Source organism: Crinia signifera, chromosome 3 (genome assembly GCF_055691185.1).
Source record: "Crinia signifera chromosome 3, ASM5569118v1, whole genome shotgun sequence".
Lineage (NCBI taxonomy): Eukaryota > Metazoa > Chordata > Amphibia > Anura > Myobatrachidae > Crinia > Crinia signifera.
This window is the reverse complement of record NC_139219.1, coordinates 283,993,037-284,016,102: the sequence shown is the minus strand read 5'-3', so window position 1 is coordinate 284,016,102 and position 23,066 is coordinate 283,993,037. Positions and strand designations below refer to the sequence as shown.

The 23,066-nt window shown below is 44.3% G+C and overlaps 1 protein-coding gene across 2 annotated transcripts in view; it reads left to right on the top strand.

The window, feature by feature from the left end:
• RASA2 (RAS p21 protein activator 2) overlaps window positions 1-23,066 on the top strand; it is a 155,624-nt gene that overhangs the window by 102,165 nt on the left and 30,393 nt on the right. For both annotated transcript variants that reach the window (XM_083178322.1, XM_083178321.1), the window contains exons 5-13: window positions 4,229-4,302; window positions 5,921-6,004; window positions 6,099-6,171; window positions 13,788-13,864; window positions 16,252-16,353; window positions 17,035-17,191; window positions 17,544-17,692; window positions 18,192-18,306; window positions 20,117-20,191. In XM_083178322.1, the coding sequence (XP_083034448.1) occupies window positions 4,229-4,302; window positions 5,921-6,004; window positions 6,099-6,171; window positions 13,788-13,864; window positions 16,252-16,353; window positions 17,035-17,191; window positions 17,544-17,692; window positions 18,192-18,306; window positions 20,117-20,191 (906 nt within the window). The remainder of the gene's footprint in view (window positions 1-4,228; window positions 4,303-5,920; window positions 6,005-6,098; window positions 6,172-13,787; window positions 13,865-16,251; window positions 16,354-17,034; window positions 17,192-17,543; window positions 17,693-18,191; window positions 18,307-20,116; window positions 20,192-23,066) is intronic.

Here is a 23,066-nt window from a genome sequence, read left to right as displayed (position 1 = left end):
AGTTTTTCTGGTTTACTTATTTTTTCCCAATTACACCTTTACCATTTAATATTGCTATTGATCTCCTTTTGTGGATATTGGTATCCTGTACCACTTATCTTGACATACAGGGGGTTATTCTAGTCCATTCTTTCTGACAAAATCCTTCTTAGATGGACAAAACCATGTGCACTGCGGGTGGGGCAGATGTAACTTGTGCAGAGAGAATTAGATTTGGGTGGGGTTTTTCTTCAAAGTGAGATCTATATTGAAGTGTAAAATCATGCAGTCAGTATTTTCCCTGCACAGAAACAAAATAACTCACCCAAATCTAATTCTCTCTGCACATGTTACATCTGCCCCCCTGCAGTGCACATGGTTTTGTCCATCTTAGAAGGATTTTGTCAGAAAGAATGAACTAGAATAAACCCCACAGTTTGGATCTCTGGAGGTAAAAACACTGGCTTTTGGTGATGATTTCCTCTTCACTTGCTGGGGTGTCGCGCTCTGCCGTGGTGCTTCTAGTACAGTGTGTTCTGTATCTCAGCACTGAAATGCAGACCACACCTGTGCTAGAAACCTCACGGCAGAGCGCGATACCTCATGCAGAGAATAGGAGCTGCGCAGGTTTAGAAAGATGAAGGGTGCTAGCATGAACACTAGCATTCATGGTGATCCCCATCTATAGCTTTTACCTTTTATTTAAGCTGTACTTTAGACAGCGAAACGCATCAGAAGAGACAGTGGACCCAGACCTCATCCATCCTGTGTCACTACTTAACCGAACCAGCCTGCAATCTACTTTTTTGGAGTACCATTGGATTACAATTGGGTCAGACTACCATACCATTTACACCGCACCCTAGGAGGATCCTTGCTGCATTGCTATCCACACAGGATTAATTCCTTCAGTGGCCTGGTAACTATCTCATACCATCTGAGTTAGTACCCCAGTCCACTATTTAGTTACTCAAAATACAATCTACTTTTGGCAGCATAATAGGAATGGGACACCAGCAGTGACTTTTTAGGATTTACTGCGGGTCTACTTCGCATATTGCACTTTATCATTGTTTACATCCTTGTTTTTATTGTTTTATATCTTTCGGCAATAAATGATCTTATTATATTAAAATTTATTACAATTTACTGTTTTTTTTAGCGCCACTTCTCCTCCTTCTTTTTCATTGTTATCCATTGAGGGATTGACCATCCCTTTTTTAAGTGGCAGCTTCGCATCAGCTTAGCGCCCTTCTCTCTACCTCGGTAGTTGTGTATGAATTGGGTGGAGGCAAGTTTTGTATTGAGGAAAAATGTATTTGTCTATTTTATGTTTAATCAGTCTTTTTGTATGTTGCAATGAATACTGTTATGTTTCTGTTGCTGGAATGTGCGTCTAATTATTGTGTACTCCCTCCTCAATAAATGCTATTGAAAAATGTAGAAGATTTTTTTTTTTTTTTTTCAATCTGCTGAAAAACTGAAGCTTGGACAAACGTTAATCTTTCAGCAGGACACTATTCCCTCCCTTCCTCCAAAAACAAACAGGGGAACCTCTTACAATGGTCCAGTTAATTCCCAGGTCTCTATGCAATTGAGAATCTCTGGCACTATTTGGTGCGCAAGGATCACACGATTCACTTCAACTGTAATCGGTGCAGTTATTTTGCAGGGAGACCAAGGTAGAGGGCATTGTAGTAATCCTAACGAGATGATACAAATGCATGTATGACTATTGGCAGATCTTCAGAGGGGATTAAGTGTTTGGTTCTGGCTATGTCCTCAGATGAAAGCATGTTCCTTTAGATAGCAGCCCCTTTGCATGTACAGTAGTTGCAATAGCATCTTTATTGTTGAGAGCAATTTGTAGATTTGGTTTGGGGCTCTGTACTGAGGGGGGCTTTCAGTACCGCTCAGTGCGGGATGAATTTGCTTCCCACAGCCAATTGTTGGGGTTTGCAAACCTGGTGGGCATGGGGTGGATGCAGGGTACAGCCCCGTGTTTTATGGGCTGGCCACAAAACGCCTGGCATACCCCTGTGAATGCAGGCGTGTCGAAGCCTGCGGCGGCGGACAGGCTTTCGGTGGGGCGGCATTGACCTGCTAGCTAGGTGGCATATAAAAGCTGGCCAGCGAACAGATCTGAATCAGGCCTCAGGTTCCTTATGTTCTGTGAGAAAGCATTTGCTGCGTTTGTACTGTATAGAAGACCAGTTCTGGTGTATGTTTTAAGGGTATGACAGACATTGGTGCTTTCCCAGTGCCCATAGTAGAGCATACAGCGTGAATAGTAAATTGCATGGATCTTGAAGACCTAGCCTGATGGTGCTTCAAAGACCAACCCTGTGATCCACTGTGCTACTGGTATCCATAACTTGCATACAAACAATCTGCACTGATTTATGTGCAACGGCACATCACAAAAAACGTCCAGCTTTAATAGAATAGTACCCAAGTTAAATGCTTTTCTCTGAGTGAAGTACAAGTCTTCCACTGTAGTAGACCGGAAGCCCTCAGGAAGCATCTCCGAGGCCAGAAACCAGGAGTATAAAACACAAGGGAGAGAAGAGAACAATGTTCTCCAAAGACAACCGGAACAATAATACTAAATATGAGAACTGAAACAAAAAACAGAAAATCATAAACTGAGTATATCCAGTGTGCCACTTTTGGGCTCCGAAAAATGTACTGTAAGTACAAAAATCCCATTATCGCTTTCATCCATGGTAATAGTGGCATAAGCTGGGGATGTCAAAAACTGTCCCTAAAGAAGGGTACCCTCAGATATAGGAAGTTAAAGCACCTTATTGCTAATGTACTCAGTGCGTACAAAACATTGACTCGAGAGTGATGCTCACAAATGTGTGAGTCCATTCCATATAGATAGAGAAGAATCTAGTCCACTGGTAAGAACCCCCTATGCACATAGGTGTGGAACAGAAAACCCCAGAAAAAAATATCCACTAGGAATGTGTTGGCTTGGAATTATTTGGTGATCCAACAATGAAATTTAAAGGTGTAGCTGTCTCCCAAATCAAAGCATACAGCAAGGTTGTAAATCCTCTATAATGAACAATATATCTTTTTGGATCCAAGCAGAACAGCCATTCTCAAAATGGGCGAAACCATGTGCACTGCAGGTGGGGCAGATTTAACATGTAGAGAGTCAGATTTGGGTGGGGTGTGTTGAAACTGAAATATACATTGCAGTGTAAAAATAATGCAGCCAGTATTTACCCTGCTTCTCTAAGCTTTAAAAGTGATAAAATGGAGAGTGATAAACAGCAAGTCAATCGGCTCCTACCTGCCATGTCACAGACTGTGTTTGAAAAATGTCAGGCAGGAGCTGATTGGCTGGCTGTTTATCACTCTCCATTTTATCACTTTTGAAGCTTAGAGAATCTGGACCAAAGTCTGATTTTCCTGGTGAGCACAAGGCGCTGAGAACAGTCCACTGTGGGTTTGATTCCCTAGCAGGGTTGAAAAGAAAACAAAAAACATTCAGCTTTTTTTTTTTTTTTGTGGGTTTAAACCAATTATTTTTTTTTTTTTTGCTCATGCACCGGGCAGTGCCTGTTGTCTACTGCGCACAGGCTGAGCAGCTACACAGGACTACACTGCACGCATACACAGCTGCCATCGGACACACATAAGCAGCGGCGAGCCAGTCAGGAGCCGTTCGCAAGTCGCCTGTTGCCCACCCCTGGACTACAGGGTCCTGCAGAAGTAAAATGATAAAATAATGGCTGCCTACAATAGTTTGCACATGAATTTGATAAAACTTGGTAAACATCTGTTTAATTTTCATCCTGTGTTCCTCAGTGCAGAGTCTTTTTATTCTCACTCTCGGCTTATTACAATTTTGATTACCATTTATCTTATATTTGTTCTTAAATATTTGTCTTCCCTCTATACCTCAGTATATATCCGTATCTTTAATCCCCGAGTGGAGCTTCTGGAGGCGATTATCATCGCTCAGAATGTTCAGCAAGATCACTCGGCACACAGCAATGTGTCAGCGCTGTGTTCTAAGCAATCTGTCAGGGCCAGTGTTCTCCGGTGAGAGCACTGGACACACTGGCCCTGCTATTCCCCTACACACGGAGCAATGTAGGGGCATTTTCTAAGCGTTCTAGAAAACGTTCTGAGATCACTTAAAAAATGCCCCCAAATCGCCCCATTACAAGAACACACTACAGTTTCACATAGGGGAGATGGAAGCGTCATGTGTTTTCATTGTGTTTTGCAGGGAAAAGTCCACCTTGAGCTGAAGTTAAATGAGCTGATTACAGACAATGGCTCAGTGCAGCAGCTTATGGTGCAGTAAGTATATCTGAGCAGATGGTGAGCAATGCCTTGTTTATCTGTATTACATTTGGTGGTCAGCGGGACAGGCTCTAAAAGCTACCAGGGCACTTCCTTTTCCATCACTGGCAGTGAGAGGAAGCGTAGGTGGCTGCATTGAGTGTTTGAATAAATACAAATGACTGTTAACCTCTTCTTCCCTGCCTGCTGCCTGGGCGAATGAATTTTAGTGGTACTTGTGTAGTTTGGCGGCGCCCATCGCATCGCATACCATAAGGCATACGATGGTATGCGATATCGCGCGATATTGTACAATGCCATACAATTTTAAAATTGTATGACATTGTATATGGCATACAATGCGATGCGATTTAAACATTGTATAAGCACCCTAATGGGTGCTTACAATGTTAAATGCACCCCCCGCCACCCCCCCACTATAAACGTGAACCCGAAGCGTGGCGAGCGCAGCGGTACGCGTCCTCCGACCTTTTCATACCCCCACTATCCACGTCGGCGTGGAGTTGAGAATAGAAAGTGTGGCGAGCGCACCGAGCCCGAAGCGTGGCGAGGGGACGCAGATACCTATGAAGGCCGCGAGGGGACTCCGATACCTGTGAAGCTATCCGCGTCCCCTCGCGGGGCTCACCACGCTTCGGGCTCGCTGCACTCGCCACACTTTCTATTCTCAACTCCACTCCAACGTGGATAGTGGGGGTATGAAAAGGTCAGAGGACGCGTACCGCCGCCCCTCGCGGGCTCGCTGCACTCGCCATGCTTCGGGTTCACGTTTATAGTGGGGGGGTGGCGTGGGGGTGCATTTAACATTGTAAGCTCCCATTAGGGGGCTTAAAAGCACCCTTTAGGGTGCTTATACAATCTTTCATCGCATAGGGGGCAAAAATCGCGTCGCATTGCATGCCATCGGGTGCATGGCATGCAATGCGTTTAAAACATCGCGCGATGGAGATCGGGGGCGCCGCCAAAATACACAAGTACCATTTTAGTTGATACAAATCTATAGTTTATTTATTACAACCTGCATGCAAACAGGTCAGTCCTCTGCTGGTCCTGCTCCTGGTCATTCTCTATTTTCATCACATGCCTTTTTCTTGCAGTTCTGATCATGCAGGCAGGAATAGCGGCCCCACCTATTCAATGCTGCGGTTTCCGACAGCATTGAAAGCAGTTTCCGACAAAACAGATCCGACTTTAAAATGCAGATTTTCGAATTCACAACAGTTTTATGTCAATCTGTGGACATTTTTGCCATCCTCTGACTTTCCTGCAGTCGGGAACATTTCTTTCAGTTCAACGGTAACTCGTCAGTTAGAATTCAAACGGTCTGGGATTCGATTGAATACCCGCCTTAAAGTGTACATCTCTCAAACAGTCAGGGGCCTTTCCTGTTTCCAAGACGTTAACTTGACTTTTGCGTTTAGGTTACTTTTATTAACTTTTCCAGGAAAAAGTTTGATATATCCTGTTATGGAGAGAGTAAGCTCATCATAAAACCATTATGCTGTGGTATAACACCTGTAACCCTTATTATGCTGATGGCAGAGTAAAGCATTGTAGTCTTCTGCAGGTGATATTCTTAAATCAAGCCACATAACATACCATTGTCTTATCTTAGCATCCTGGAATGCGAAGGGTTACCTTTGGTCAACGGACAGAGCTGTGATCCATATGCTTCAGTGTCTCTCGTTGGCCCTTCTAGGTGAGTATAATAATGTATTTTCATGTTTTCGTACACAAGATGGGAGTAATGTGACATTGCTAGAACAACTTGAAACCCATGTATTTCATTTCAGAATTGACCAAAAGAAAACCAAAGTGAAGAAGAAAACTAGTAATCCTCAGTTCAATGAGAAGTTCTACTTTGAGGTGAGACGGGGCCTCTCGCGCAACCGAGTCTTACAATGCATATAGAATAGAATCAACTTTATTGGCCATGTATGCTTGCGCACACTAGGAATTTTTTGCGGATTACAGTGCAGCATCAAGCAGGGGATGAAGGGCGGAGGGAGGACATTACATACATTACATTAAGACATTACATGTAGGGGGCACTTGCCCGCCGAGCTGCGCAGCACCTAGGCAGCCATCAGCGGCACCACTGGTCGTTGCAGCAGCCAGGTGGTGACAATATAAGTAGGGACAAAACAGCTTATCACACAGGGAACACATACCCACTGAGCTGCTGCATCAATGATTGGAGAGTGATAAAGTGTCGAGAGATAAATTACAAACCAATAGACTTCGAACTGCCTGGTTACAGGCTGTGGTTTAAAAACTGGAAATAGGAACAGATTGGCAAGTACTTTCCCTCTCCCTCTCTCCCTGAGAGAAGAGATATATATATATATATATATATATATATATATATATATATATATATATATATATATATATATATATATATATATATATATATATATATATATATATATATACATACATACATACTGCATGGCACTTATGTTAACAAATCCATTCAGTATGCGCTTTTAAGCATGCATCTGAGAACTTATTTAATTGAAGTCAAACCTGTGTAGAGGGTCACACAAAGGGGTGATTCAGGTTAGCTTACCATTTTCCGACTTCGATCGGGGGAACGATATTTTGCGGGTATGCGTATGGGCGGAAATACGCATGTGCACACCCGATGTTCAATTACATTTGGCAAGTATCGGGCAGATAATGGGCTGTCTCATAGGAACGCCCATCGTTTCCTGGGTGTGCACACAAAACGGTGGGTGCGGCTAGAAAAATGCTGGCCGTCCCCATGCGATCGCCGGTGGGTCGAAATTTGCTCAAAGCTAGCGTCACATAACGTCACCGCCTGCTCCGAATTCGTCCATGTCTGCAGCACATAAAAGACCGCCCTGACTGACTCTTTTATTTGTGAACGTGTAAAAAAAAAATCTGTACTTGTGTATTATCTGGGTGCCAAATTTTTTAATCTTAGGGCATTGTACAACAAAAAATCGGTCGCATCGCATGCGACGTGATTGGACCCGATTTTTATTTGTACAGGCACCCAGATGCCTGATTCCTATGTTAAATGCCCCCCCCAGACTCGATTTTGGATTGTACACCCACCCTGATGGGTAATGACTATGTTAAAAGGCCCCCCATTGTTATCGCCACCCCACTATCAACGCCAATCCGGAGCGCAGCGAGCCCGCAATATCCACGTCGGCGTGCAGTTGATTTTATATAGTGTGGCAAGCCACCGAGCCCGAAGCGTGGCGGGCGGACGCGGATGACTTCACATGTATTCCGCGTCCCCTCGCGGGACTCGCCACGCTTCGGGCTCGGTGGCTTGCCACTATATAAAATCAACTCCACGTGGATAGTGGGGGTATGGAAAGGTCGGAGGACGCGTACCGCTGCGCTCCCCACGCTTTGGGATGGCGTTGATAGTGGGGGGGGCATTTAACATAGTCATTACCCATCAGGGTGGGTGTACAATCAAAAATCGGGTCTGGGGGGGCATTTAACATTGGAATAAGCCCAAATCGGGCATGATCACAACGCAATATAAAAATTGTACTGTCGGGTTTTGAAACCCCTGAAATCGCATCGCATGCCTTAAGCAGTGGCATGCGATGAAAAAACCGGGCACCCAGATAATACACAAGTACCAAAAAATCTTTCTACTTCTTACTTCACGGCAGCCCGACAATGGGTTCATCCCTCTCTCCCCTCATATTCAGACAGGTAGTTTTTCCCTAGGACACTCCCCCTTCCACCTGTATATTAACCAGCACCTTCCCCCATGCCTCCAGTCTTTTTCCTATCTCCTAACAGCTAGACCGGGTAGTATAGGTTTATTTTATTTTTTTTTGCTTACTGGTAGGCGTTATGCTGCCAGTCCTGGGCAGCATAGGGATGGCGGTGCCGGTTCCCGTGAGGATGTCCTGGCCGGTGGCATGGACGGATGGTGCACAGATCCCCTTGTGGACGCGGTGGTCGAGGGCCATTACATGTGGTTCCCGGGGTCAGCGTCCACGGTAGCGGCATGGCAGCCGGGCAGGCACCCTGCAGCAGTTAGTATCCGCCGGAGGGATCACACTGTCTGACTTCCGGCGGAAGTTCTAAGCAGGTCAGCGGCATGCGTTCCATCGCGTCCTCTGTGGGTGACGCGCACTATGCCCGACACCTGGCCGGAAGTGCGGCGTTCCGGCTCGGCGTGCGTACCAGCTGGGGGGACGGAAGTAGCCTATATTATGCGCCTGGTCGGTGTAACAGGCTCTTCCGAAGTTTGTGCACTAAGGTCAAGGGCTGTGTTCTGCTTACAGCACCTTGCATGAAATTATGGACACAGTGGAAGCCTCTCAAAAAGTTTCTGCATTGCTGCTCAGGTAAGTCCTCTTAGAGGACTGTTTATTTTTTATTTTTATTTTTGCTTGGGTTAGTTAGTGATTGTCATCTGTTATAGTGTGCCTGTGGTGACTAAGAAGAAGCTTGCTAAGAAGAATCATGTTAATAAAACCTGCATTGGATGTGATAAGGTCTTCACTGGTGAAAAATCCATGTGTCAGGGGTGTTCGCAGGATGCTGCTGCTAGTATTGGAACCGTGTCTCAAATTAGTGAGTTAATGACATGGATGAAGAAAAATTTTGTTTCAAGGTAAAAGGTCCAGGTCACAGACCAGTTTGGACCAAGAGGGTGATGCAATACCCACTGTTGTGGATACTGATAACGATATGGGGTCCGGAGCCTCTGGTGCGGAGTCCGGCGAATTAGTCGAGGAGGAGCGCTCATTTAATTTGGAACTTGTGGAGATTGTCCTTAAATATTTGTATAAAACGTTGAACTATAAACAGCCGGTTAAGACCGAATATGACGCATTATTCGAGGACAGATCCAAAAAGGGAAGGTGTTTTCCCGTTCATAAAGTTGTTAAAGAAATCCTCACTAAGGAATGGGCCAATGCAGATAAGCGTATTGGTTCCATTAAGAGGGCAGAGAGAATGTACCCTATAGAGGATGTGGAGTTCCTAAAATGGTGCAATATTCCCAAGATAGATGCAGCAGTGTCTGAGGTCACCACTAGAACAACTATTCCTCTGGAGGAAGGTGCCTCTCTTAAAGATGCTATGGACAAGAGGATGGAGAGTGCATTGAAAAGACTTCATATCTCCAGCTCAATATCCATTAAGTCAGGGGTGGCCATAGCCTCTTCAGCGAGGGCTCTCAGAATCTGGTGTGCCTCTCTACAGGAGGATCTACAGGAGCGAGTGGCCAGAGAACAGATCATTAGTAGTCTAGCTCAGATACAGCTAGCAGTCGACTACATCTGTGAGGCATCATTAGACGTGCTGGATTATTCAGCTAAGTCGTTAACGTCCGAAGTAGTGGCAAGGAGGTCCCTGTGGCTTAAGTCCTGGGCGGCAGACTCCCACTCTAAAAATAAGCTGGCTACCCTGCCGTTCGATGGGGAGTTCCTCTTTGGCAGTAAACTAGACCAGATGATACAGAGGATGTCAGGAGGTAAGTCGGTGAGACTTCCCCAGGATAAGAGGGGAAGGGGCTCTAACTATTTCCCCAGACAAAATTTCAGGCAGGCCAGATCCTATAGGCCTGGGAGGCCATTCAGGGATTTCCAGGGCATTCTTCCGACACACTGTTAAAAGTCTAAAGATAAAAAACAGTGACAAACCATGTCCCGTGGAGAGTATCCAGGTGGCCGGAAGATTGCTACAGTTTGCTCACGTGTGGAAGCAAACGGTTCGAGACACTTGGGTACTAGAAGTAGTGTCCACGGGGTATCGGTTAGAGTTCCTTTCGAAACCCTGTCGGGAAAATTTTTTAGTTTCACAGCTCCCTTTTTCAGGTGTGGAGCGGGAGGCTCTGGTCTCAAGCATAAAGGACCTGATAGAATCAGGAGCAATAGAGACTGTTCCAGAGGCAGAGGAAGGCCTAGGGTTCTACTCTCGCCTGTTTGTAGTAACAAAAAGTTCTGGAGGACTCAGAACAATTTTAGATTTAAGGGACTTAAATGCCAGAATTTGGAAACGGAAGTTACTCATGGAGACAACCAGGTCTATCCTAATGGGACTAAGGAGAAACGACTATCTCGTCTCAATAGATCTAAAGGACGCTTATTTTCATGTCCCTATATGTACACAAGACAGAAAATTTCTCAGGTTCTGCGTCAAAGGAAACCATTTTCAGTTTACCTGCCTTACCTTTGGCCTTCCGTCCTCACCGAGGGTATTTACAAAAGTGCTAGTGGTCATGATAGAATGTCTGAGTAAAAAGAATATAGCGGTATGGGCCTATCTGGACGATTTACTCATCTCAGCAAGGTCAGAGGCAGAAGCTGTTCGAGACGCAGAAACAGTCATCCAGTTTTTACAGGATCACGGGTGGTTGATCAACTGGAGCAAGAGTCATCTGTCCCCTACGCAAACTATTCAGTATTTGGGCGTCGTCATAAACACGGCAGAATTCTAAATTACTTTGACCAGTCAGAGGTGCAGCAAGATTCAAGAGCTTATTACTGTTATTCAAGAGAATCAGAAGGTTCCGTTGAGACTAGCAATAAGTCTTCTAGGGATGATGGCATCAACAGTGGAGGTGGTTCCCTGGGCCAGATGGCATATGAGGACATTACAGTGGCATCTTCTCCGATATACCAAAAGTCGGGTCTCACTGGACCGCTACATCATGTTACCCCGCCCAGTGATCTTATCCCTGCGTTGGTGGCAAAGCAGATACCTAGCATCCAGAACAATGTCTCTATCAAGTCCGCAGTACGTGGTGTTGACAACGGATGCAAGCGCCACAGGGTGGGGAGCACATTGTTTAGGCAAAACTACCCAAGGTATTTGGTCCATTCAAGAGTCAGATCTGTCGTCAAATCACAGAGAACTCCGAGCAGTGTGTATGGCCATGGAAGCTTTCAGTGCGGATATAGTGGGGTCTCATCTGCGAGTTTTCTCAGACAATGTAGCCACAGTCGCGTATATCAACAAGCAAGGAGGGACAAGAAGCCTCCCACTGCTGGAAGAAATTCGCTCTATCATGGTCTGGGCAGAAAAACATCTGTTGTCAGTGTCAGCACTGCACGTGCCCGGAGAAGAGAACCAGTTGGCAGACTTCCTGAGTCGAAATCAAGTATTGCCAGGGGAATGGGAACTAAAGGACTCTGTTTTCCAGCAAATAGTTAGCCGATTCGGACAACCTCAAATAGATCTCATGGCGACTCCAGGAAATTCGAAGGCTCCTCGGTTCTTTTCCAGGTTCCCGGCGCGAGGGTCAGAAGGTGTGGACGCTCTGTCTCAGAGGTGGGAGTTCACTCTCGTGTACATATTTCCACCATTCCCACTCATTCACAAAGTCTTGTGGAAAATCAGGTCGGTGAGAGTTCAGGCGATAGCCATTCTTCCATATTGGCCCAGGAGGTCCTGGTTCCCGATGGTGGAAAGCATGGCGGTGGCAGAGCCATGGTTTCTTCCAGTATCGCACGACCTACTGAGACAGGGACCAGTAGTATGTCAAGACCCACAGAAATTATGTTTAGCAGCGTGGAGTTTGAGAGGAAGCAGTTAACGGACAAGGGTTTGTCTCCGGTTGTAATCGACATACTTCTGCAGGCAAGAAAAAAGGTGTCGTCAAACATATATTACAGAATCTGGAGGATCTTTGCGGGATGGTCAAAGGATAAGTTCCCATTTCCTAATGCAAACATGTCACATATTTTGCAGTTCCTCTGTGAAGGGTTCAACAAAGGACTCTCAATAGCGACTCTGAAAGTACAAATTTCTGCACTCAGCGCGCTACTGGATAAGAAATTGGCCGACCACGCTCTAATAAAAAGATTTTGTCAAGCAATGAAGAGAATCCGACCAAAAATCAGACCGGTAGTCCCTCAATGGGATCTCAACTTAGTATTAAATGGTCTCATGTCAGCTCCATTTGAACCGTGTGAAAGGTCCAAACTGAAATTTCTCACGTGGAAAGTGGTATTCCTGGTGGCCATCACGTCAGCGAGACGAGTGGGGGAGCTACATGCTTTGTTATGCTCCGAACCCTATCTTAAGTTATTTCCGGACAAAGTAGTCCTTAGAACCAAACCTTCTTTTTTGCCGAAGGTTGTTTCTTCTTTTCATATGAGTCCAGATATTGTTTTACCTTGTTTTTTTCCAAATCCAACCAGTAGAAGAGAAGAGGATCTTCATACATTGGACATGGTTAGGACAATAAGAGTTTATTTGGATCGAACAGCTAGCTTCAGGAAAACAAAGTCATTGTTTGTGATTCCGCAAGGGGCAAAGAAAGGATTCGCTCCTTCGAAACAAACTATCTCTAGGTGGCTCAAAGAAGTAATTTGTTTCACGTATAGGAAAGTTGGCCGACAAGTTCCAGAGGGTATAAAGGCACACTCGGCTAGAGCAATGGCAACTTCCTGGGCAAGAGAGGCTAACGTCTTGGTCAAAGACATATGCCAGGCTGCGACGTGGTCGTCCATACATACCTTTGCGAAGCATTATGCATTGGATGTGTCTGAAGAATCTTTTGGGAGCAAAGTTCTACATCAGGCCTTGATCTAAGGTATTGTAGCCCACCCTACTGCTTTGGTATATCCCATTGTCGGGCTGCCATGAAGTAAGAAAAAGAAAGCTACGGATTATACTTACGATAATTCCTTTTCTTCGGAATACTTCATGGCAGCCTATATTATTACCCCCCCATGTTTGTGTTTTTCCCTAGGATCGGTGGCGGAGACATGTCAAAAGACTGGAGGCATGGGGAAGGTGCTGGTTAATATACAGGTGGAAGAAGGGGGAGTGTCCTAGGGAAAAATTACCTGTCTGAATATGAGGGGAGAGAGGGATGAACCCATTGTCGGGCTGCCATGAAGTATTCCGAAGAAAAGGAATTATCGTAAGTATAATCCGTAGCTTTCGGTGGTCGAACAAACGGCCGCATGCAAATGGATGTGTAAGCGTATACATGCATTCGCATGAAACCGTAGCCATTCGCTCAGTGAAGGGGGGCAGCCTAGGTCTGAATTAAGCCCAAAATTGCCTCCTACAGTAGCTGCATCTCTTTGCATTTATCAAGCACTCTGACTAGAACCACATGCACATAAGTGGATCAGGCAGCTTAAAAAAAAAACATACAAAAAACAAACAACATTTCAGTGCAAGCAAAACGCATACAAAATGGCCATACCGTACACTGCTTTTATTGTTATATTCATGTACATGCAGCTATAGCTGGCACTACAAATGCTTCTTAATCACAACACTTTAATGCCAATGTGTGCTACAGATGGCGTCTTGGGGCATTGTGTAATAACATTTTCACACTGAGTCACCATTTTACTGAACGTGTTCAAGCTCCTTGTATAGGCCAAGTATGAATGGCAACTGTGCTATTACTTTTTGTTTACCGCAGAGAGCCCTGGTTTGTGGATGACTTTTATACAGAATGGAGAGCAGTAACCGAAATCTCTTTTTTTTTTTTTTTTTTTTTAAATAAGGTGACAAGGTCGAGCAGTTACACTAAGAAGTCCCAGTTCCAAGTAGAGGAAGAAGATATTGAGAAACTTGAAGTAAGGTTTGTATTTCACATCATTTTATTCAACCATGTATGTAGCGGCTGCCATGTAATGCTGGTTCAGACATAGGAATTTGTAAGAACGTTTCCAAGTACAGCTTAATGGGTGAAGTGGCCGAGTGTGGGGCCCTCTTAAAAACATCTGATTTTTTTTTTCTTTTCCCCCTTCGGCCCATAACATTACAAGTTGGCTTTCATGATCTCATGGTTAAGTGATAACTGCGTACTTCAGCCCAGGCAGAAAATGTAAACTAAATTGGAAGTCACCAAATTGCCTATAAAAAAGTACAATAACACTGCATCGTGGTCAAACAAGCGTGTATCGTCCTTTATGTCCAAATTTGTATCTTAATTTGCCATGGACCACTCGTATTATATATGTCTGTTCGTTGCGACTAAGACACACACTAGCACGAAAAAGATGCTTGGCGCAAGTTTGATGCGAATATAGCAGAAGTATTGTACGAGGAGGGGGACACATCTGCATTTTCTTTTCAATACAGTCTTTCTTAATGAGCAATGAAATGATGACCTGAGAAGTCACTGTTTATACATATGTTTATTTGTGAATTATATACATGGATCTACTGTCCTGGAATCATACTTCTAATGGACGGTGTGATGGTTAGCATTACTGACTCACAGCGTTGAGGTCATGAGTTCGATTCCCACCATGGCCCTAACTGTGCGGAGTTTGTATATTCTCCCCGTACTTGCGTGGGTTTCCTCCGGGTACTCCGGTTTCCTCCCACATTTCAAAAATATACTGGTAGGCAAAATGGCTTCCAAAAAAATTAACCCAAGAATGTCTGTGTGCGCGTGTACATGTGGTAGGGAATACAGATTGTAAGCTCCACTGGGGCAGGGACTGATGTGAATGTTCCAATGTTCGCTGTGGAATATGTGTGCACTATATAAATAACGTCATAAATTAAAAAATTATTTAGGCTTGTGCGGTGTGTGTGTATATGTATGTATGTGTATATATATATATATATATATATATATATATATATATATATATATATATATATATATATATATATATATATATATATATATATATATATATATATATATATATATATATATATATATATATATATATACAGTATTTGTGGTCACCAGGAAGGTTCAGCATCTATAGAACATTGCATAATAAATTCTGAACCTCATCAGCAAGGAAACCTATACACTATATTAGTACTTTTTTATTTCTAAGGCTATTGTACTTTCAGATTGTGCTGCCATCAGGCCCCAGTATTATCGATGTGTGGTCACTGGGTAGACAATGTCTAGGTCACTATGCTCCACAGTGAGTAGGTCTACATACCCAAGGTTGACCTTGACAAAAGGTCGACACAAACTTTGTTTGATTTTTGTTTTATTCCCACACTATGCCCAGTTGGATAGTAAAGTATAAAAAGACACTAAAGTGATAAACTCATGTCGGCCATGTCTGTTGACCTTTTGCCAGTTTCAACCTTGGATATGTCGACCATTAATAGTTGTCCTAGTCATTGTCTACCATTTATACCGTAACCTTATCTAGTATGAGATCTCCCTTTCTGTATATTACTTTCTTACCTGTCAATCTTCTTGTCTCCTTTGTGGTGTATGTGCTGTTACTGCAGACATGTCCTGGATGGTAAGCCGCTAGACCAGCATGTGTCTGTGTTTTCCTCACTGTACAGCCATGCAGTACTGCTGGCAGCAAAGGGCTTCTAGTTTTGCTGCTGCACTTGACTTTCAACAGTTTTAGTGCGTGTGGATTAACTGCATGTGATTTGTTCGAGAGATGTGTTCCTATAAGTCCTACTTGTATGCCTACACTCACACACTGTCATTGTCTTTCCCAAGTCGTGCTTTCCTCCTTGTTAGGATGCTTTAATCCCCAATGTTTACCTGATAAGAGAGCTTTGACTTGAGTTAGTGTGAACTTGGAAACTGCTTTGTAACCTGATCGTAGCAGTCCCCACTTCATCTATTGAGCAATGTCTTGTTTGAGAGATGCGTGGGCGACTGTCACATGCAGCCTTTGTTTTACACTAAGATCCTCAATAGACTGTTCCTTATCAAGGAAGTTTCAAACCTGTAATAATGTGTATTGCTTGTCAGTTTATACCACGCACACGGACCTCTTATTTATCTGCTACCACAACACTGGATTTCTGTTTGGGTTGGGTTTCTAGTCTGGACTACTTGACATTCTTCGCTGAAGATTTTGCCATGTGTGGAAGGAGTTCAGTAAATATGTGTGACGCCTGAAGTTGTGAAGTTTGTGGTGTATTGCCATTAGGGGATTCGGGATAAATCTAGATCTTTTTAGATCTCTTTTTTATAGTATTTAAGTTGTTTATGCTGTATTGTGCTTATGACTTTTACAGGGTTGATCTGTGGAACAATGGAAATCTTGCTCAGGATGTCTTCCTTGGAGAGATAAGAATTTCTGTGAGGGTTCTGAGGAGCGACTCATCCCACAGAGCATGGTAATTACCTGCTTAAGACAAACCTTTGCAGCCTGCTAACTAACGGGGAGATTCCATATAGGAACGCAGCAAAATTAACCTAATCTACAGACGTGTCCAAATATATCTATCCTCCATGCAATGCTAATCCGTGTTGTAAATAAAGCCTGAACTCCATGTGACAGACCGAAAAGGGTGCACAAGCAGCTTCTGTTAATTAAAATAATATGCGGCATGTCTATATTCAGTGTGTGACTGTATCTGCATAAGAAATAGCACATTACCATCATCTGTGCTGCATAACAATGTTGTTCCGATATATCGGGCGTACACACCCGCCGACAGCCCTGTGATCTATAATAGGCCATTTGAATGAGGGGCAAATGTATCACTCCGTGTATAACCAGAATTTTCATTCGTTTGTTTTTCATAATCGCATTATAGATTAATTGGATGAACTGGCTTTGTTGGCCAATATTATTGGAGATGCAACATACAAACATCGCTGATGCTGAATAGGGCCACATATATTTTGGTAATGTGAAAAGCTCATAATTTCATAGTCTAAATAAGGGGTTCATCTATGTAAACAACAGCGATAGCCACGCCAAGCACAACTGAATTAGGCCCCGTGTCCCTCCTGGGCTTCTGTAATATCTGTAGTGGTGACAGTGACACCTTTTGGCATTCTCTGTGTTCCAGGTATCTTCTGCAGCCTAAAGACAACGGGAGCAAATCCTCCAAGTATGACGACCCAGGGTCCCTGAGACTGAGCATCTGTTATACAGAGGACTACGTGCTGACATCCGAGCATTATACCACTCTCAGAAATTTGATGGAGAATTCCCCAGACATACAGGTTAATATTTCACAGGCTTTATATTGGGTAATAAATAAGTAAATAAAAATATTATATATATATATATATATATATATATCTATCTCTATCTATCTATCTATCTATCTATCTAGATATATATATATATATATATCTATATATACTGTATATATATATCTATATAGATATATATATCTATATATCTATATAGATATATATCTATATATCTATATAGATATATATCTGTTTGCCTTCTTTTTTTATTTGTCCATTGAAATAGGTCATACGCGGTATCATTACATTAGTTTGATGTATAAATGTTACAGACAAACTAAAATTCCAGTAAAAAAGTTTGTTTCTGTCTTTATTTCAGCCCATCACTGCTTCTGCTGCCTTCATCCTGGGAGAGGTCTGCAGGGATAAGAATGATGCTGTTCTGCCTCTGGTCCGACTCCTCCTCCACCACCAGAAGCTAGTTCCGTTTGTGACTACCATTGCACAACTTGACCTGAATGACACACAGTGCGTACTCAGCAGCCGATACACTAACCACATTACTGAATGTCTTCTCTTTTTTTTTTTTTTTTATTTACTAAAGGCTAAAAACATATATTTATAAAAATGGGTAAAATGTATTTAAATATTTTATTTGGATAAAAAAATCTTCGGTTGTCTCCTGTACTACCTGTGCCCATAGGCCTCTATTTTAAACTCCCTCCCCCCTGCAGTACAATCGATCCTTAATGGCATTAACACACCCAGCACCTTATGGCGTCTACAGTAAAGTTTCCCTCCAGCTGCTACATACTGTAACTGGCAGGAGCTTGGGTGGAAACCCGTTCTTCTCCGGTGCAGAGCAGATGACCTCGGTAAAAGCTTACCATGCAGTGAGATGGCATGGTGACTTGGGATACAGCAGTGTGAGGGAAAGCCCAGCTGGCTGCCGTCATGTACCAGCTATGTGGTATAGATGTCTTCAATAACAACCGCTTTGATCTTAAGCTAACGGTTTGTTTTACAGAGAGGTCAATACCATCTTCCGGGGAAACTCTCTAGCTACTCGTTGTATGGATGAGACAATGAAGATCGTTGGCAACCATTATCTGAAAGTAACACTGAAGAATGTTATAGATGAGGTAATCTACTGCCTATGGGACAGATTTCTGCATACACTGTCTGACTTACTCATTGTACCTACTACTGTAATCCCACACACACACACACACACACACACACACACACACACACACACACACACACACACACACAAGTGTGTGTGTATATTTATGTATGCATTTATGTATGTGTGTGTGTGTGTGTACTGTATATATGATATGATGCTTGATGGGCAGGCACTCCAATAGAACCCAGTGGGTGGGGAGGGGGGGTTCCCTTTTCACGCCTAGTCTCCCTTTTTTTCACAACTTCTATATGTTGTGTTATTAGTGTGAGATTCAATTCTTCCCAGTCTTTTAAAAGTTGGCAGTTGTGTTTTTTTAATTGAGTCATTTTTATTGTATTATGAATTCTACATTTATAACAAACAACAACTATAAACAGAAGCAAAAGAAGAGAGAAGAAGAAAGAGAAAAAAGTAAAACAAAAAAAAAGGGGGGGGGGGTGGATTGACAGATGAACATAGGTAATCACCAATAAAATATGCATTATAATACTACATTTGGCCAAGGAAGCATAGAAAATGTTAAACAGGGTCTATTGTTGATGAATTGATTTCCCCTTCCGGTGGCTTAGCATATCTGGTCCACCTTACAAGTGACATATACATACTTCTCATGTTGAACAGTAAGATTAATCAATGATGGCTAAGCTGCAGCCTCCGATCCCACGGGCCATCCATGCCCAATCACTAGATACCTTTGCCAGAGCACTCGTATGCATAGCAAATAATTTAGTCTTCATCGTGGAATATTCCGAGACAGCAGTCCCTTGGAGTGAGTATAGATCTAGGAGCACACAGTGTAGACAAATTTAATTTTACTTTCACCCAAAAGTCAGTTACCAGAGGACAATCCCACAAAAAGTGCCCACCCTCTAATCTATGCTACCCACATTAACTTTACACCAACCTATACAACACAGCCTAATCTAGCCTCACACCTAGCCCACTCTGCTTACAGTATTAACTACCCGGTACTACCCACACCTCTCCAAATTTCCACTCTGAGCTTTGCTGTCAAATTGAATACTACCTCTTTCCATTGCTTTTCATACTGTATCAGCATTTATTTGGTTACTTTTGTCTGCTTTTTTTATTTTTTTTGGTGTACGTCCTATTTCCCCAACTATCTAGCACTACAGTCCACTGTTGTATTTTAACAATTATGAATAATAATAATTATAAATAATAATAATGTTATTTGTTATCATTATCAACAATTGGGGCTCACCAAAACCAATTATGTACTGATTCTACCAGGCAACAGTAACCTTTTAGCTACACCGTTGCAGTCAAGTATTATTGAGTAGCCGCAAAATTGCATTTAGAATGTAAGCTCTCACGAGCAGGGCCCTTTCTCCCCATGTGCTTTTCTTAGAATATATACAGTATATATCTCTGCCACCCTGATGACTGCTTCAGTGTCTTGTCCCCTGACACAACTGTCTTTATTTACCATGTACTTCTCATAAATTACCTTGTACTGTAATTTATTTTCTTGTTTTTTTTTGCTAATTTATGTATTGTTGGGCTCTGCAGAACCCTTGTGGCGCCATATAAATAAATGATAATAGTAATAATATTTTGTGTTTTATGTGTAATTGTCTCTGTAAGGCCTTGTCTCTGTGACGTGTACTACTGCTGCATATTCCTTTTGTGTGTGTGTTTTTTCCCCTGAAGAAGAGCAATCCCTCATTGCTGTACAGTGGTCATACCGGTGTTGTAAGCAGCATTTAGTAACCAGTCTCCCCTTGGACTCTGTGTTTTAGATATGCGATTCCCCCAAGCCCTGTGAGATAGACCCCAACCGTCTACGAGAAGGGGACAACGTGGATAATCACAAGGTGTGAGATTTATGTGCGCTTTTATGTCATGTATTGTTTTTTAGCGATATTGTGCTGGGTATAATAAAAACAAATTCTACCTGAAAACATAAGCCTAGTTAGGCACTTCAAAGTTACATCCTTGCAAAGAATCAAATGGGCACTGCAAATTCTTATGTTGGTTAAAGCGTCCATTCGGCATAACCTAGTACCAAGGCTGCTCTCCCACCTCCCTTCCTCCCCTACTTAATACTATCAGACCACCTTGCATGCTCCTCGTCACCTGTCTGTCCCCCCCTCCCTCTAGGTTGTAAGCTCCTTGGAGCAGTGCCCTCTAGACCTCCAATTCAAACAGCCCTCTTCTCTCACACTTCAATGACCGTTCTCCCCTATTCAGTGACCGTATGTACCCGCATCACTTTTCACTCATAAGCATTCATTTCTACCAATGGCAGCCTGCTCCTAGTAGAATGCGAACAACTAATAAATCCTCTAACAAAAAATTAATCTTTTTCATTCATGCCAATGGTGGTCACTGGGACAGTGGGGTGTGGGTGGAGCTTCAGCTACAGGCACCAAGTAGAATAGAGTTCTTCAAGTGCAGCCCAGGCTCCTCCTCCTCCACGCCCCTACAGGCTTCAGTTGTTTCTTGGTGCCTCAAGGCACAGGTACCATGGGACAGGGCTCCGTGCCCTGTCTGATATCTTTATTTTTTAATTCTTTTTCTATTTTTACACGGAGACAGCGTTACGCTGCTCCCCTGTGGCTGGCAGCGGCGCGCTGACTTCCATAGCCAGACCCGCCGCTCTCCTCATGACACGGAGGACGCCGCGCTCCACCACAGGTAAGCGGGCCCTCCATGTGAGGTGACGCGCACACCTTTTAAGTGCGCACCGCTAGCGGTCGAGTCACCGGGCGGGGTGCAGCCCGGGTGACCCTGGCAGTGGCACCCAGTCCTTTCTGCGCGGCCACTAGACCATCAGGGAGCCGTACTGTGGAGCGCCATTTTTGTTAATGGCGCAGGGCACTGATGGTTCCAGGGGAGGCGGGACCTTGATCCACAGCCCCCCGCCTCCACGCTCAGAGCGGCATAACGCTGGTTTCCCGCCTGAGCTTAGCTTCCCCACGCCCCAGCAGCGTACTGAAGACGCCATTACGCGGGACTACACGGTGGGAGAAGTGCACCAGAATCCCTGCTCCTCTACACGCTACAGGAACAGGTTTTTCAGCAGCCCTCTGTACCTCAGTATTTAGCTGAGAGTCAGAGAGTATAGTGTCTTTTCTACTGTCATCCATCTGTATACCTTTATAGTTTCAGAGGGTGTTACTGTCCACTGTATTATTGTTACTCAGTGCACACAGGGCCTGTCTGTGTTAACATGTCACAGAAAAACCCCAAAGCAAAGCCAGCTAGGGATACACCTAAACTGCATGCTTATACATGCGCTAACTGTAAGGAGAATTATTCCTCCATACAGGAGCAAGCTGGTTTGTGTGAACGCTGTTCTGCACAGGACTCCCTGGGGGGCCCCTCAGTCCCAACACATGGGGAACCCAGTTGGGCTTCCACTCTCTCAGCAGCCATGAAGGAGTTAGCAACTCAGTTAGCTGCAAACAGAGAGTCTGCTGCGCAGCCATTGCCAGCTCAGCCTGCTGTTGCTGCATCAGAGCCATCCTGGGTACAGGGTTTATCCTCCTCTGTTCAGGATTTAGTCCAAGTGTCTGCTTCTCTGCAGTCTGCATTGAGGGCTCCACCTAAACGCAAAGCACAGGCCCCTTTAGCTTCTAATCAATCAGATGCTGGGGATGACCTGGACGACCAGGTGGGGGTCGACACAGACGATGATCCTGACATAGATGATGTCGACATAGATGAACCTGACAAGGAGGAAAGGATGACCCAGTCCAGAGTAGACTCCTTAGTTAAGGCTGTTAGGATGTCTCTCAATATTCAGGACACCCAGGCCACAACACCTGACACACTTCTTTTTAAAAAGAAAAAGAAGGAGTTGGCTCTTTTTCCCTCAAATTCAGACTTAAATGAGGTTTTATCTGAAGCGTGGCAACACCCTAACAAAAAGTTTTTAGTGTCCAAACGCCTGATTTCCTTCTTTCCGTTCGCGCCAGCGGACCGTAAGAAATGGGAGGAGCCTCCACAGGTTGATGCTCACGTGGCCCGCCTAGTTAAGGCTACTACCCTTCCCATCCCTACAGTGGCCTCTCTTAAGGATCCTACTGATAGGAAGATTGAGCACTGCCTAAAGTCTGTGTTTTCCAATGCTGGCGTGTCAGCAAGACCGGCTATGGCTTCAGCCTGGGTGGCAAAGGCGATTGCAGCTTGGGCTGACTCCCTACAGGAGCAGATATCCTCAGGTACACGTCGCTCTGAATTGTTATCAACGGTGGACCTCATTAGGGAAGGGGCCACATACCTGGAAGAGGCAGCGATAGATGCAGCGGCACTCTCCTCAAAAATTTCTGCCTCTTCAATTGCTGCCCGACGTGCACTGTGGCTGCGCACTTGGAACGCAGATTCTGATTCCAAAAAGGCATTAGAGGCCCTTCCATTTTCAGGGGAGGTACTGTTCGGCTCTGAGCTGGACAAGATTGTAGCCACCATTGCAACGTCCAAGACAGCTTTTCTGCCTTCGGCACCAGCTAGGCCTAGATCTCAGTCCTTTCGGACCTTCCGTCCACAGGGGAGACCCAGGGGTCAGCCTTCATCAAGGGCGCAGCCCGCCACAAGGCGTCCATCCGCTCCCAAGACCAAACAGTCCTGGGCGGGTCGCCGTCAGGCCCCAAAACAGGCCGACAAGCCCTCAGCATGAGGATCAGGCGGCCCACCAACCACATCAGGTGGGCGGTCGCCTGTTGTCATTTGCCGGGGTTTGGCAAG